Source organism: Cydia amplana, chromosome 9, assembly GCF_948474715.1.
Source record: "Cydia amplana chromosome 9, ilCydAmpl1.1, whole genome shotgun sequence".
In the NCBI taxonomy this organism is placed as follows: domain Eukaryota; kingdom Metazoa; phylum Arthropoda; class Insecta; order Lepidoptera; family Tortricidae; genus Cydia; species Cydia amplana.
Window position 1 is genome coordinate 15,111,321 of NC_086077.1, and position 16,856 is coordinate 15,128,176.

Here is a 16,856-nt window from a genome sequence, read left to right on the forward strand (position 1 = left end):
AACTGAGCAAGGCTACAGTCAATTGGAAAAAGAGGCCAATGCGATCTTAGTGGCTTGTAAAAAATTCCATAACTATATCTGGGGCTGCAAGGACTTGACAATAGAATCTGATCATAAACCTTTGGAAACAATTTTCAAAAAACCACTTACCAGTGCACCACCAAGACTGCAAAGAATGTTATACCAGATTTTGCCATATAATCCCAAGGTGACATATAAAAAGGGTTCGGAGATGTATGTAGCCGACACTTTGAGTCGAGATTGTGAGAAGCTAACCTGCGAAGATGTTAACTCAGAAAACTTGCAAATATGTGCGATTGTGCCATTTTCAAAAAACCGTAGAGAAGAAATCAAACAAGAAATTGAAAATAGCAGTGAGTTGAGTAACTTAAAACAAATTATACAAGATGGGTGGCCTGAAAAAATGGGGCAATTACCAGATAACTTAAAAAAATACTGGCACTATAGAGAAACGCTCAGTGTATATAACGACCTCATTTTCAAAAATGACAGAGTACTAGTACCCATATCAATGGTACCACTAGTGATGAAACAGTGCCACCTAAGTCACAAAGGCATTCAAGGCACAATACGTCTCGCCCGGGACAACGTATTTTGGCCAGGTATGACTACAGATTTAGTAAATTATACGAAATCTTGTACAGCATGTGCAAAAGTACAAAAAGATAATCCAATGGAGCCTATTGTTACACAAACAGCACCAGAACGCCCTTGGAGTCTCGTGGCAACGGATTTATTTCATTTGAAAGGCAAAGACTATATAGTGATAGCAGATGGCTACTCAGGTTTCTTTGACCTTAAGGAACTGAAAAGAGTTACCAGCCTTGACATAATTGACAATCTGAAATCTTGGTTTGCGACATTTGGAATTCCAGATATACTATTGACTGATGGTGGTAAACAATATGACTGCCAAGAGTTTAGACAATTCAGAAAGGAATGGAACTTTGAACACAGAATATCAAGTCCACACTTTCCACGCTCCAACGGATTATCGGAACGCTATGTTCAAGAAGCTAAAAACTTAATGAAAAAATGTATGGAAGACAACACAGACTTACAATTAGCGTTACTGCATCACAGGAACACACCCAGACTAGATCTTGGGTCACCAGCACAAAGGATGTTTAATAGAAGGACTAAAACCTTACTTCCTACAAACAGTAAACTCTTTATACCAAAAATAATAAGAAATGTCACTAAACAATTACAAAATATTAAAGAAGGAGAAAAGAAATATGCAGACAGAGGAAAAAAGGTAAATAAAGAGTTTGTGAGTAATGAAAATGTGATGCTACGAAAAGGTCATCAAAACTGGGTCCCAGCAAAAATAGTGACAGAAGAAGGCCACCGAGCCTATAAAGTAGAAACTGATGATGGTGCAATTTATAAAAGAAACTCCTGGCACCTAAAACCGACAGCCAATTCTACAGAGCTGGCCACAGAAGCCCCAGAGCCAGGAACAGAAGATCCAGACACTGTTGGACAGCCATCATCTATAGACCAGTCACCAGTCCCTGTAGGGCAGCCGTCACCCATTTCACCAGCAAAACCCACACTGACTGTGCAGAGTCCAGAACGGCCGCTGCTGACAGCTCCTCAAACTAGAAGTACTCGCAGTGGGCGGCTAGTGATCACGCCTGCTAGATATCGCTGAAAAGGGAGGATGACATGGAACGCATCAATAGCTGGTCACAGCCTGGACGTCTCCCGCGCTTCCTTGCGTCACTAGCTGTCACTGTCAATACTGTCGATTCATGATTATATTTGCGATGTGCATGAATAATCAATATATCATTCAATTCACAGTTATTGTATCATTTAACATAACTTACACTTTTAACGTAAATAGATACACTTCGTGAATGAATAGCAAAGTAGTTTGAACAGTATTTACAACGCGTGTGCTTTAACTTTAAAACAATACATAGTGTTAAAGTAATTTATTATCCAGAATTTACAGCGAAAACTTGATTAGGCACTTGTTGCACTGGCACTAGATAAGTGTTCGAGCCCACGTTCTGGCTCGATCCCAAATTTTGTCCATTTATAGGGACAACCGCGTACACATTTTGGTTTTGGTTTTGAATGTACCCTGGATTTACTTGATTAGGAAGGGGGTTAATCGGGTTGATGTTGCTGGTAATCATTTGTCCGTTTTGATTTGGCTGTAAGATAATGGCTTGCTGCCCTTGCTGGTTGGGTATTTGCTGAATTAGTCCGTTTTGGTTTGACTGCAGAAGTATTTGCTGGTTCGACATTGGAGTTTGTTGGTTTAACAAAATAGGCTGTGATTGAGTTAACAATGTCTGTTGATTTCCAGGTTGACTGATGAGTAGCTGGTTTGGTTGCTGATATGTCTGGATTGGTTGAGTTATCAGTTGTTGCTGATTTAAAAGTGGCTGCTGATTAAGAGGTAATATTTGCTGTTGATTGCCGTATAAAGGTTGTGACCCTGTTTGCTGAGCAACTAAGATCGGTTGATTTTGCTGAGCGGGTTGTTGGTTCATCGGATAAAAAGGCTGAGACTGAGGTTGGCTGATTTGATATTGCGGAATCTGATTTGGTTGCTGAGTTTGAAAAGATTGCTGAATAGCTGGATACGGCTGTTGAATCGACTGTTGATTAGGATAAGCTTGCTGTATTGGAGTTTGCATATTTTGGTATTGTTGCTGATTGTTTTGATAAGTTTGTGGTATCGATGGTGGGGTGTAGCTGGGTTCATGTTGATCAGGCTCGTAAACCGGCGCTGGGGGGCCGTAGAGAATATTCTGTGCTTCCTTGTTTATATCATTCAAGTTTTCCTGCCCAGGTTCGACAGGCTGAGCCGCTTGTCCGTCTTTCTCGTTTATGTGGTTGAGGGCGTCGGCGGAGATGAACACTGGAACGTATTTTGGGCTACTATTAGAGGCTGTTGGGTTGCTCGGAGGAACCGGGTTGCCGGTCGTAGAAGCGGCTAATGCCGTTATCTGGAATAAGGATTAGAAAAATGATATCCAATTGTCAAACATATACAATAAGCAGTACGTTAAGTACATATGTATCCTACTTTATAAGTGTGGCTGCCGTATTAGGTAGGTATTCAGCTAAAATTCTGACCATCTATTTCAGCCTCAATACGAGTATAGATAGGATGATTTACGCTAGACCGGGTCGTGCCCGGGCCGATGCGTCCGACACGTCATTTTCTATGACGATGACGGTTGATCTGTGAAATAGAAAACGAAGCGCCGAAAGCTCTGGCCCGGCCACGGTCCGGTCTAGCGAGAGTCATCCTTTACCTACCCATATTTTCCGTGGTCAATACACTCATTTTTGCACTTTTTACATAACTTAACTTTACACTTTGGCACTATTATCTTCGTCAACTTACCGTTAAAACAGTTGCTAATTTGAGGTCCATATCGCAGCCTTAGTATCTCACTAATGAACCTTCAAGGCAGCGATATTCGTTTTATAGCTGTCATTAACAGTGTTAATTTGATCATAATGAATTTACCACTTATCACAATTAATAGCTATTTATAGGCGTTATAAATCAATGGGTATAACCCCGGAAAAGCGAAGCGTTAGCAAATTGATAAGGTGCATACAAATCTTCACTACATAGTATAAAACAAAATCGCTTCCCGCTGTCTGTATGTCCCTATGTACGCTTAGATCTTAAAAATTACGCAACGGATTTTGATGCGGTTTTTAGGGTTCCGTAGCCAAATGGCAAAAAACGGAACCCTTATAGATTCGTCATGTCTGTCTGTCTGTCTGTCCGTCTGTCCGTCTGTCCGTCTGTCTGTCCGTCCGTATGTCACAGCCACTTTTCTCCGAAACTATAAGAACTATACTGTTGAAACTTGGTAAGTAGATGTATTCTGTGAACCGCATTAAGATTTTCACACAAAAATAGAAAAAAAACAATAAATTTTTAGGGTTCCCCATACTTCGAACTGAAACTCAAAAATTTTTTTTTCATCAAACCCATACGTGTGGGGTATCTATGGATAGGTCTCTAATATCATTTTTTTCTAAACTGAATAGTTTGCGCGAGAGACACTTCCAAAGTGGTAAAATGTGTGTCCCCCCCCCCCTGTAACTTCTAAAACAAGAGAATGATAAAACTAAAAAAAATATATGATGTACATTACCATGTAAACTTCCACCGAAAATTGGTTTGAACGAGATCTAGTAAGTAGTTTTTTTTATACGTCATAAATCGCCTAAATACGGAACCCTTCATGGGCGAGTCCGACTCGCACTTGGCCGCTTTTTTAACCGACTTCCAAATCTAAAAGGAGGAGGTTATCAATTCGGTTGTATGTTTTTTTTTTATTTATTTTTTTATTTTTTTTATTTTTTTTTTATGTTTGTTACTCCATATCTCCGTCATGACTGGACCGATTTTGAAAATTATTTTTTTGATTGTATGTATATGCATACAAATTGGTCCCGTTTTTGTCAAAATCCAGTTCTGATGATGGGATCCATGAGGAATCGAGGGAACTCCTCAAATCTTAAAGGCACACATATAGTGATTTTTGTATTTTTATCAACAAATCAAGCATATACATTCAAAAAAGTGACATTTGATGAAGTGGAACTGCTGATGATGATCAGAACGGAACTCTTCAACGATGCATAGCACACGTCTGACGATTTGTCCTCTTCGTTATGTTTGTTAAGCAAGTTAAGTTTTTAAGCTACATTTTTGTCAAGCTCGAGTGCTGATGATGGGATCCATGAGGAATCGAGGGAACTCCTCAAATCTTAAAGGCATGCGTATAGAGATTTTTGTATTTTCATCAACAAATCAAGCATATACATAAAAAAAAGTGACATTTGATGAAGTGGAACTGCTGATGATGATCAGAACAGAACTCTTCAACGACGCATAGTTCACGTTTGGCGCTTTGTCCTCTTCGTTATGTTTGTTAAGCAAGTTAAGTTTTTAAGCCACAATTTTGTCAAGCTCGAGTTCTGATGATGGGATCCACGAGGAATCGAGGGAACTCCTCCAATCTTAAAGGCATGCGTATAGAGATTTTTGTATTTTCATCAGAAAATCGAGCATTTTCATTAAAAACTGTCGCATTTGATGAAGTGGAACTGCTGATGATGATCATAACGGAACTCTTCAACGACGCATAGCTTGCATTTGGCGATTTGTCCTTTTCGTTATGTTTGGTAAGCAAGTTAGGTTTTTAGGCACATTTATGTCAATCTCAAGTCCTGAACATGGTATCCATGAGGAATCGAGGGAACTTCTCAAATCTTAAAGGCATCCGTATAGAATTTTATATATTTTCATCAGAAAATCAAGCATTTACATTAAAAACTGTGGCATTTGATGAAGTGGAACTGCTGATGATGATCAGAACAGAACTCCTCAACGACGCATAGTACACGTTTTGTGATTTTCAATTTCGATTTTGACTTGGATTGGGCCCCGGACTCCGGACTCGGACCCGTACTCGGACTCGGACCCAGACCCGGACCTTGACCCGGAAAACCACTATGATACCTAAACTAAATCAACCACTATGATTACCATAAAATGTATACATATTACCAAATAAAGTAGGTATCAGCACAATTAAGTGGGTTAGGCTAGTAGTTAGAGAAGTCGGTTTTTTTCTATTAAAGATTATTTTTAATAGATAGAGTGATTCAAGAGGAAGGTTTATGTACTATAATTTGCTAACCCGTGCGAAGCCGGGGCGGATCGCTAGTATATTATATGAATGCGCTATTAGCGCGCGTCATTCGCTAAGCGCTTGCGCAATGCACATTGCATGCGCATTGCGCGCTATATTCCGTACACGGCGGGAAGAAGTTGATAACTCGCGGGAAAAAAATTGAACCTTATGATGTACAACTGATGATGATGATGATGTATAACTGCAGGAAATCCATTTTTTGATAAGGGCTATAACAGCGAACGAATAACGATCGAAGAAGTTGGCGGAAGGTCCGAGGTTTCTATACAGTGTTGTATCGTTAATTATTGTAGGTATTTTGGTGATAGAGACGGAGACATACTTTTAGCTATTTTTAAATCAAAGCCTTTAAAACGTTTGATTAAAGCAGTGGAAGTAGTATTGTTAGACCCACAGGTAGGGTTGCCAACTATTTTTTGGTGGAATATAGTATTTCCCAGAATAAAGCATCAAAAATATAGTACTTTTAGATAAAATACTAAACATAAGTGTAATATACGTTTAATCGGAAATATAGTATTTTAGCGTACCTACTTTTTTCTGGCAATAGATTAATGGTCATGAAAAAAAACCGGCCAAGTGCGAGTTGGACTCGCGCACGGAGGGTTCCGCACCATCAACAAAAAATAGAGCAAAACAAGCGAAACAACGGTCACCCATCCAAGTACTGACCCCGCCCGACGTTGCTTAACTTTGGTCAAAAATCACGTTTGTTGTATGGGAGCCCCACTTAAATCTTTATTTTATTCTGTTTTTAGTGTTTGTTGTTATAGCGGCAACAGAAATACATCATCTGTGAAAATTTCAACTGTCTAGCTATCACGGTTCGTGAGATACAGCCTGGTGACAGACGGACGGATGGACGGATGGACGGACGGACGGACGGACAGCGGAGTCTTAGTAATAGGGTCCCGTTTTTACCCTTTGGGTACGGAACCCTAAAAAGTAGGATGACCCAGAGAACGAATATTTTCATTTTTCGCAGTAGGCCCTCCGCATGCAGTAGCTTTTGAGAAACGGGCCCCTGCAATGAAATATGTATAATTATATATGGTGTTACGTGCCATACAATTAATTTTTATGTTATTTTTTGAAACACTGCCATAATAAAGGGAACTTAATAACTAAATCATGATTATAAGTCAGTAAGTAGTTATTTATTAGATTCATAGAAGTGGACGTTACACAAACAAGTTTATACTAATAATTTTGACAAACGCGGAAGACATGACTTCTTGATATGGACATATTTAACCCTGTAATTTTAACGTAACATTACATTAGCCGACAATGCTGTCAGGCAGTACTTGCAAGTCCAGCAGCGAACGTCCGATCGCTTCTACATCGACTCCTAATAGCGATCCTAAAGGAGAGCCAGATCCACCGTTTCCTTCGCTGCCACCGCCGGTACCGCCAGATCCGCTACCAGATCCGCTACCAGATCCGCTGCCAGTTCCGCGAATGCTCTCAGGCAGCACTTCCAAGTCTAGCAGCCTCCGTCCGATCGCATCTAGCTCAAGATCTAATAGCGATTCCAACGGAGAGCCAGATCCACCATTTCCTTCACTACCACCACCGGTCCCACCAGACCCGCCACCCGACCCGCCACCAGATCCGCCAGCTCCACTACCGCCCCCGCTAGCACCTCCAGACCCTCCACTCTCAACATTGGTGACTACTAAAGCCTGTATCAGTTTAGAGATGATGTCCTCCAGTGCCCGCTCGTATCTTGTGGAGCAGACGACGCGAGGTACGACGCGCGGCTGCAGACCGCAGCCACCGCAGGGCGTGACGCGGCGCAGTACGTACCTGCATTCCGATACCTGGAGGAAAATGTTTGATAAGTATGATAAGTATGATAGTTATTCAGTGTCCTACTGTAGGAGTTTTCATCATTGGCTTATCTTGGCTTAAACAATATTTTGGTATCAGCAAGGGTATAACTTAAAATATAGTAAATATAACAGTTACTTTTTACAGGAGCGCAAAATATGATCTTTGGGTAGTTTGGGTAAAGGAGTAATCACTTAAATTATTTACAAGTCTCGTCTTCGCGAAATAGGTGAAAACACATAAAACACGAAGACCCCGACGAAATGACGACGATACTTTCGAAATTTTGAAATCAGTTGTAATTTATTTTGGATGCAAGGTTTTATCGTCGAATGTTTCTTTCAACAGTACTTACTTAGGGTTTTTACTTTATCGTTATTTTATGTTAACAAAATATTTAGAGCACTCACCTCCCATAGGGTTGCTATCAAAGCAAAGAAAACAAGTCTTACGTACACCATAGCATAGGTTTGCGTAAGGCTGATTATTTTTTAATAAAGAAGAATGTTCTATATATATAGGAATTTATTTATGGAAATTTCATCACAACCTAGTGACCTAATTTGGTTCACTACAAAAACCCGATAATAGTACCAAAGACAAGTCAATGATGAAGACTGTTAGTATCATCATTGCGGTGGGGTGGTTTATTTATTCTCCCGCCGTAACACAAATTGTCCTTCACGGATTACTGTATGGCTATGAGTCAATATTATTAATTCTCTGAATGTGGTAAATTCGTGGAATGTTTTTACATGCAATAAAACTATTTGATTTGATTAGTTGTAGTGTAGCCCTTTACGGACTACGGTTTTGTGAAAAGTATTTTTATATGACATTATATGAAGAATAACAGTCTTTTCTGTTCGTGTCTCTGGCAAATACGAAATATATACTAGAGTAGATAATACGCAGGTTAGATTTTGACATGTGCCTAGGTCTAGGTGTTAGGTTTAGGTGTCATAGCATACGGAGTTGTTATCATGTCACGTAACGAGATTGATAAGTGTGAGTGTCACACATGAAAGAGCGAAAATGTGGCATTTCGTAATATTATATTTCACCTGTGTTTCCAAAGGAGACAGCAGCCTACTTACAAGTCAGCAGCGTGCCTGATTTTTGTAACTTCCTGAGTCCATAGGTAGACATAAAGACTAAGATAGATATAGATAGAGATTTTTCGCGATTTCGGGGTTGGTGCCGTGGCCAACTGGCCATAATAAGAATTGCTCAGTGTGACCTACATACTTATATATTCACCCCGTAAATTATTGCAGGTGTCTAAATAAACTTCCTGTATTATTTTAAAATCTATATAGTTTCTGATTTTTCCGCAGTGTCCCTTTCACGTTAGCACTCAGTTTATAAAATGTTCAGAATCGGCTCGGTGTCAAGTAGCGTTATTTTATTAACTGTTCTGGGATAATTGTTCGACCTTCCACAGTCAGCCCATCGTCCATCACTCCGCACCGATACTGATTGACGATGCGCTCGCTACCTGATCTATCATCGGCGTAGGTACCTACCTACAGTACAGGCCCTTTACAGGGTGCTTAAGGGGAGTCAAGAACCCGAATCGGTTTGCTATATAACTCTTCGCCATCAGATACATCGGAGCGGCCAAGGTGCTCACAAATATCTGAACACGCGTCTATCATTAAGGCGTTAAGTGCGTGTTCAGATATTTTTGAGCACCTCGGCCGCTCCGATATATCTGATGGCGACTGTACCACACGCGACACGCCACGCGTTGTTTGTTTGTTGTTGTCGCGTTGTGTTTTGTTTAGTAACGTGTTTTTGTGACCACAGCTGGTGCAACTCTGCTGAAACGAAGTAATTTAAGGTAAAAAGTAAAAACAATGAAATTATATCGCGGTAGACCCGTTTGTGTAATTAAATATGCCTAGAACCCGACTCCGACGGTGTAGGTATTCAATTCAATAATCGCCTCTTCAAACGTCACTGATAAATTGATAATCGCATTACAATATTACGGCAATTGACCGATCGATTGAATTCGTTGCTCCTAAAATTGCATACCATTTGCTGAGCAAAAGCAAAATCTTCTACAGTAGACCTTGCAGCAACTTTTGTATTGTGTAGTCTCGTTAGGTACTGATTATACATACAATAATATATTTTTTTTTTTTTTTTTTTTTTTTTTAAAGTGTAGTTTTTATTTTATTTTATTTTATTTTTATTTTATTTTATTGGGAAACAAACAGCTTTCAATCTTACACAATATGAATTAATATTAATAAAACACAAGCCAAAACAGTTTCCACTAGTAAATTAAAGCAGATATGCTCAAAGGGAAGTACTTAATAGAATACAAAAAATACAAAACGTATTATCCAAAGCAATCAAGCAAACTGAAAGTTATATTAGAACTCTTTTGGTTTTTCCCGAGCATCCTGTATGTTTGACCGACCGCTTTGGTACAGCTCGGCGAGCAATTGCAATGAATCCTAGTATCCATCATTTGATACAGGATGTACACAACTAACATAGGGAATTACCACTTGTCAGTAGTATCTCTTTAACAATTATGGTTTTTACAAGCTTGTATCAAAAGACAAGCAGTCCAGGGTAAAACTAACAGGAAAAGAAATAGTGCCTACCTACTTATCCTAGCCCTACTTGCAGTGTATAATAGGTAACAGCACCATTCATGAGAAATTTAAGTTTTGAGTGTTTTTAATATTTTACTGATATTTACCTGCAAACTGCGTACGAGTATACTTAGGTATTCTTCAAGCATATTTAGTGTCTTGGATGGACTTAAATTTTCATTCAAGATTATGTTCTGTCTTAAATAAGATAAACCGATGGTTAGGTATGGACGGTTAACTGATCCAATCGCAAATCGGAGACTAACACGAGAGGGCTTTCTTTTAAATTTTCACTCCCCTGTCCTCAAATATAACATAAAGTCCAAGAAAGGTTGTAAGTTCTGAAAATTTCCAACAAGTTATACCTTTTTCTTCTAAGATAACAAAGTACTGAAAGGGGCGTTCAATAAAAAGTGAGAATGAGTATGTTATATACAACTTTTATTAAATGTTATTTTATTTTTCGACATAGTCACCTTTTAGCATAATACACTTAGTATATCTTTTTTCTAAACTTAATATTCCATTTCTAAACAAGGTTTTATCTTGAGTACTTAAAAATCTTGTACTGCAGCGACTACCGCGTCGTCGTCTTCAAATTTCTTGCCTCTTAGGTATTTCTTCAATCTCGGAAATAGGTAGAAATCACTAGGGGCGAGGTCTGGTGAATACGGAGGATGCTTAAGGATATCGAACCCAGCATCACGTATTGCAGCCATTGCAACGGCGGACTTGTGTGCCGGTGCATTGTCCTGATGGAACAACACAATTTTCGAGAGTTTACCTCGCCGTTTTTCACGGATCTCATTGCGCAATGTTGCTATTTGTTTGGCATATAAAGAGCCCGTAATAGTGGCTCCATGCTCGAGATACTCAATCACTACGACCCCTTTACCATCCCAAAAAACAGAGCCCATGACCTTATGGGCAGATGGGCCCACCTTGAATTTCTTCGGAGTTGGAGATGATGGCCTTTTCCATGTCATAGACTGCAGTTTCGTTTCAGGGTCGTAATGGGTCAATTTCTGAACACGATTTTTTTTCTGTCCGTGATGAAAATCGCGGGTTAGCATCAGATAATACTTACCATTTTTTTTTTACATAAAGAAGTCACCCTTTCACACCGAGTTCCATATGAATTCACTGATTAGTTGGTTTTTAGAGTACACTTAAAAATACCTAAAGGCTCAAATTACTACTCCCGTGCCCTGTCCGGAATCGACTTTTGAGCATAATGAAAAATCCTACGAAAAATTCTACATTAGTATCACTAATTTAGTGTCAAATACTTAAACTAGATGATATTTACTATCACTGAGCACATACACTATTAGCTTCATTGTGGTAAATAACTCGTGATCGATGTTTAAATTTTGTCCGAGCGCGCGAGTACAATTTCGTTGGCAAAACTCAAAGGGCTCTGACAGCCGACGTTTGTATTTGAACCGCCTCGTATCCCGCCTCACCTGTACTGGCAGTATTCGGCTGTCTCTCAAAGCAAGCGGATGTAAGTCAAGCCGCGGCGTGTTCGAGCAAATCGCGTAAGTATTTCGGAAGCCGGGTGGGCGACAATTTTTTTCTAATTTCGATGCCCCTTATAAATTTTATTTTCCACATAGCTTTTCAATAACAATTGTCATATTTAGGAGCCCTTTATGTATCTTTATGTAAGAGATAACATAACAGTTTGGTCAAACACGAATTAAATTTTTGGCGAATTTTTTTATTACGAATTCTAATTTCCGTGCCCTAATTCCCATAGCATATTTACCTAAAACAGCTGATTAAGTGGCACGGGAATTAGAAAGTATTACATATATTGTCAACAAATCTTTTATTGGGGGCACTGTAAGTTAATTGGCAATGTTTACATCATATTATTATTACATATATATATTGGCATTGAATATATATTATATGTAATAATAATATGAAGTATATCTTTTTATTTTACATTTAAGGAAATCTTAAAGAATGCACAAAAATCTGTGAACGGTTTTTTAGTATAAGTACATACAGGGTGGACCCGAATAACCCGGGCAATTTTAATACGTAAGGTAAGGTGGGGTAAGACGACACCGGGGTAAGACTATCACTTGTATGGAATCCTTGTACTGTTAGTCTTGCCCCACCTTACCTTATTCATTGATCATATTATAACATTAAAATATTATATAAACATAAAACTATTTCTGGAATGATTACATATTATAATACCTGTACCTAAGGTTACATGAAACAAAATGAGTCAAATTTGCAATGTTTTTTTTTTTGTAAATTTGACAGCTGACAGCGTATGCCGTATAAAGTTTAAATATCTGGGAGACTGAGCTTTGCTTGGAAAACATATACCTACCTAAAAACTCAAAAATGCGCGTGTTTCCAGAGATAACACCTAGCTAGATCGATTTTTCACCCCAGAAAACCCTCATATATGATCAAATTTCATCGAAATCGTTAGAGCCGTTTCCGAGATCCCCGAAATATATACAAGAATTGCTCGTTTAATAGATTAGTTGTTATAAATTAGCTTTTCTAATACAAGAAAAATTAAATATATCCTATTCTTACTATATTATAAATGCGAAAGTATCTCTGTCTGTCTGTCTGTTATCTCGTCATGCTTAAACCGCTGAACCAATATTATGTTGATGATATTTGGCATGGAGATAGTTTGAGGCCCGGGGAAGGACAAAGGATCTGGGGGCACGGCAGTGCCGCCGCCAAGTCGAGCAAAACAAAGTGGCACGGCCGTACCATCAAATCTCAATAACATTCTATCAAAATAACATTTAATTTGAACATGTAGTCTAAGAATTAATGCACTTTATAATCCCTTAGTTTTGTCACTGACACAATCACTCACGATCATCATTATTCTAAAGTACTTCTAGCATACCCACAAGTTCCAAATTTGAAACGTAATACTGCAATATTAGTCATGTTCTAAAGATCTAATAACTGCATAAATAAGTTTGTAATCCTAGAAATATATGCGATAACAAATTTACCTTTTAGTTCTTACAACTAGTAGGGAAAGTAAAGGTACACTACGATGTACGATGTGAGTATGTATAAAGATGTGTATAGTTATGATATATGTATATACATAGTATCAGTATGGTATGGGTATGATTACCTGAAAAGAAGGACAGCCTACAAAAAGAGATGGGATCCTATCAAAAACATTACATGTAAAAAGATGCAAGTCTCGCAACGCAGTTCTTCTACTATAAAAAAGTTTTGAGATCAAGACCAAGTCGGTTATTTTAATCAGTGCCAGGGGGTATTAAAACCGTAATACTATTAGATACCTTATTAGGGTTCCGTAGCCAAATGGCAAAAAACGGAACCCTTATGGATTCGTCATGTCTGTCTGTCTGTGATAGTCTTACCCCGGTGATAGTTTTACCCCACCTTACCTCATATGTGGTCAAACAATTTTTTGTGTTATGAATTTATGAAGGCAGCATATTCGATTTCTTCAGATTAACTTACACAATAACTTCTTCTCTCTGTGCCCCTATTTATTTCTTAGTATCATTTCCTATACGGCCATATACCAGATCATACACCTTGTACCTATCTACATGCAGATACATAATGACACTTTTTAATGAATAGTTTTGTATGTAAGGCGGACAAGTTTACGCAACTACTCAAAGTATTGTTTTGAAATATGTATATTTTACTAAAAAAGAGAGATTAGTTGCCATTAAAATCAAGGAAACGATTAGTCAAATACGTAGTTTTTAGTGTATCATACTTTCGTAGATTTGTCGTCCGAAACTAAAATTAAAGAAGGTAAATATTCGATGCCACTTCAGTATGGTCGAAGTATATTATTGTAGATTAAAATATACATAAATAATAGTTTTAACTACCAAAATAAGTTAAGAAAACAATTCCTGTGCTATGTTCTAATTTACGTGCTAGTAAAATCTAATTCCCATGGACACACTAATTCCCGTGCCCTGACCAAACTTTTAAATTGAAATAACTTTTATAGTTTTATGAATATTTTTACCCCATAAGAAAATTAATATTTATTATATTTTTTATCAAATTATCAGCATAATTTTTTTTGTGTAATGTTGGTATTTCAAAATTCCATGGGAATTAGACAAAAATGCTCGTTTGGTGAAATTGACCCTAATGATGGAGCCATGTTTCGTCCATTGTTATAAATCGCGCCAAAAAAAGTTCCCCGTCTTGCTGTATCAGGTCCAAAGCTTCTTGACAAATCTCGACTCTAGTTTGTTTTTGCGTGTCAGTAAGCATTCTGGGTACCCAACGCGCTGATACCTTTTTCATACCCAAGCGTTCATGTAAAATATTATGCACGCTCCCCGTTGAAATCTTTACATTTTCAGCAATAAAACGAACCGTGACACGACGATCCGCCAAAACTAAGTTTTCGACTTTTTTCACAATTTCTTCAGTTACTGCTGTAGTAGGGCGTCCGGAGCGGGGATCATCCATGGTCGATGTTCTTCCACGTCTAAATTCGGCGTACCAACGTGCAACTGTCGAATACGGAGGAGCATTAGACCTTAAAGTGTCCCGTAAATCTAAATTGACTTGGTCCGTAGAAAAATTTTTCAAACACAAGTATTTAATAACGGCGCGCAGTTCAATTTTCTCCATTTTCGCTAACGTACTCAACAGCATCGCAAAGAAATCGCCGTATTTTTTTTTTAAACAAAAAACAGTTAGTTTTTTTTTTCATGGCAATCAGCTAGGTAGATTAGCTTTACCGGCCAGTATTTACTTTCCTAATATTTAAAGAGTTTGCATCTCATTCTCATTATATATTGAACGCCCCTCGTACCTAGCTCTAAATAAGTGTAATTAGCCTTGTTTTAATTATATCCACTTGCCATTCTAAGCCAAGAGTTTCCCTCATAAACGCTAACAATGTACCTACTTATTCTACCTTTATAATTAAAATGACATAAAATTTTATGTAAACGGCTAGAGAGCGCTGTAATAACTCTTAATACCTATATCAAAGTACAGTCTAAAAAACATGAAATATTGACCATGTCGATATGTCGTAGTCAGATCGTATAATCCGCCGTATTACATTACGGCTAGCCATTTTACAAAACAGGGGCGTTTTGAAATGCGGCGGTTCGACGATTAGCCGGATTGTCATTGCGATACGTTCTTCAATAAGGCGGCCTACGTTTAGCCGCATCGTATCTACTATTTAGATTGTAGAGTAACCAGTTCTTTCGGTTGCCTACGTAACCGGAGTTTGACAATGTTTGCAATTTAATTTATTTTTACCATGGTCCCACCGCACTACATGTGTTTCTTTTCCAAAACATTTCCTTCACAACTTAAATAGACTATTTCTGGGCGGTTTGCCCTTCGGGCATCTGAAGCTACCTAACGAACCTAACCTACTTACCTACCTACGCTTTTTTCGCCAAAGTGTAATGTTTTCACGGACGTCTCACTAAATCAATAGGTAGGTAGGTTAGGTTCGTTAGGTAGCTTCAGATGCCCGAAGGGCAAACCGCTCAGAAATAGGAGCCCCGCGAAGTGGGGCTCCGTCTAGTTAAGTTGCGAAGGAAATGTTTTTTGAAAAGAAACAGTCCGACGAACTCCAGATTTGATGGACACCCCAGCGTTTTTCATAGTTTGTTGTTGTTATGTCAGGCAGCGCCACGAGTGTTAAAAATGGGAACTAAAAACTGCCAAAGCGGCGGCTAATGACTCGCTGTATTACATTACGGCTAGCCGTGTTGAAGAACGTATGGCGCCGAATACATTCCGGTGGATTTTCATTCAGCCGCATTCAATCCGGCTAATCGTCGAACCGCCGCATTTCAAAACGCCCCTGTTTTGTAAAATGGCTAGCCGTAATGTAATACGGCGGATTATACGATCCGACTGCGACAGATACATGATAGCCCTGATGGGATACCTACTTCGAGAAAGTCGACATACAAAAGTGACACTAAAGTGATACTCATAAGCGACAGGTAGAGTATGGTCCATGATTATGTTGATTATTGATGTTTAGGATATTTTAACTGCATGTGCTATAGGTATACGTTAACTTAATGCCTAGAGATTAGAATAAAATTTATTTCATAATCACTAATTTAGGTATTTAATTATCACTCTATTAAGTATTTTTATATTTCACTCAGAAAGCTACAGATGACAGCTGTCAAACTATAAAAGAAAGTGACATGATCAAAGAAAGTGTAATATAATTACAGAGATCTTTCTCGATATGTCAAGATGCGTTGCGCCGTGTCACACATGTAGATCACTCCGAACAAAAGCAAAGTGATAGGTGGCTTAGATGAAATTTATTAATAGAAACTGCAAAATAATTAAAAAAAAAAACAAATTAATTCCGTTACACATTTAAGGCTACTATGTCACTTAAGCGTCAAGCCAGATTAGTAATGATTAGTAATTTCATAGTAATACCTGTTTACGTTTTTTGTCATTGTTATTTAATTTATTAGAGGAACACTATATTTTTTACGGCGTACCTATGTCCAACCAAGCCAAAACGAAGATATGCCAATGAGCCAATGACTTATTTTATCATTATCATTTTATTTCTTAATACTTAACCATCATTCATTTTAATCTATTTATTTTAGTCTGTTTCTGAGCACTGTACGTCGGCGAATTAGTATATTATGTAGGG

General features: G+C 38.3%; 2 protein-coding genes across 2 annotated transcripts; both read right to left on the minus strand.

Annotated features, from left to right (window-relative positions):
* Positions 1-1,951: 1,951 nt before the first annotated feature.
* On the minus strand, positions 1,952-3,013 carry LOC134650735 (serine/threonine-protein kinase Wnk-like). The gene has a single exon (XM_063505667.1). It carries the CDS (start codon positions 2,676-2,678, stop codon positions 1,968-1,970), a length of 711 nt encoding a protein of 236 aa, XP_063361737.1. The 5' UTR covers positions 2,679-3,013; the 3' UTR covers positions 1,952-1,967.
* A 3,981-nt stretch (positions 3,014-6,994) lies between these two features.
* Positions 6,995-8,044, minus strand: LOC134650736 (uncharacterized). The gene is made up of 2 exons (XM_063505668.1): positions 7,976-8,044; positions 6,995-7,555 (listed from the first exon to the last, which is right to left on the minus strand). Exons 1-2 carry the CDS (start codon positions 8,024-8,026, stop codon positions 7,013-7,015), a joined length of 594 nt encoding a protein of 197 aa, XP_063361738.1. The 5' UTR covers positions 8,027-8,044; the 3' UTR covers positions 6,995-7,012.
* Between the last annotated feature and the right edge of the window lie 8,812 nt (positions 8,045-16,856).

Excerpts from the sequence above, each read along its gene's own strand:
- LOC134650736 (XM_063505668.1), bottom strand. The coding sequence starts at position 8,026 with ATGGTGTACGTAAGACTTGTTTTCTTTGCTTTGATAGCAACCCTATGG. Across the intron at positions 7,556-7,975 it reads TGATAGCAACCCTATGGGAG|GTATCGGAATGCAGGTACGT; the intron begins GTGAGTGCTCTA and ends ATTTTCCTCCAG.
- LOC134650735 (XM_063505667.1), bottom strand. The coding sequence starts at position 2,678 with ATGCAAACTCCAATACAGCAAGCTTATCCTAATCAACAGTCGATTCAA.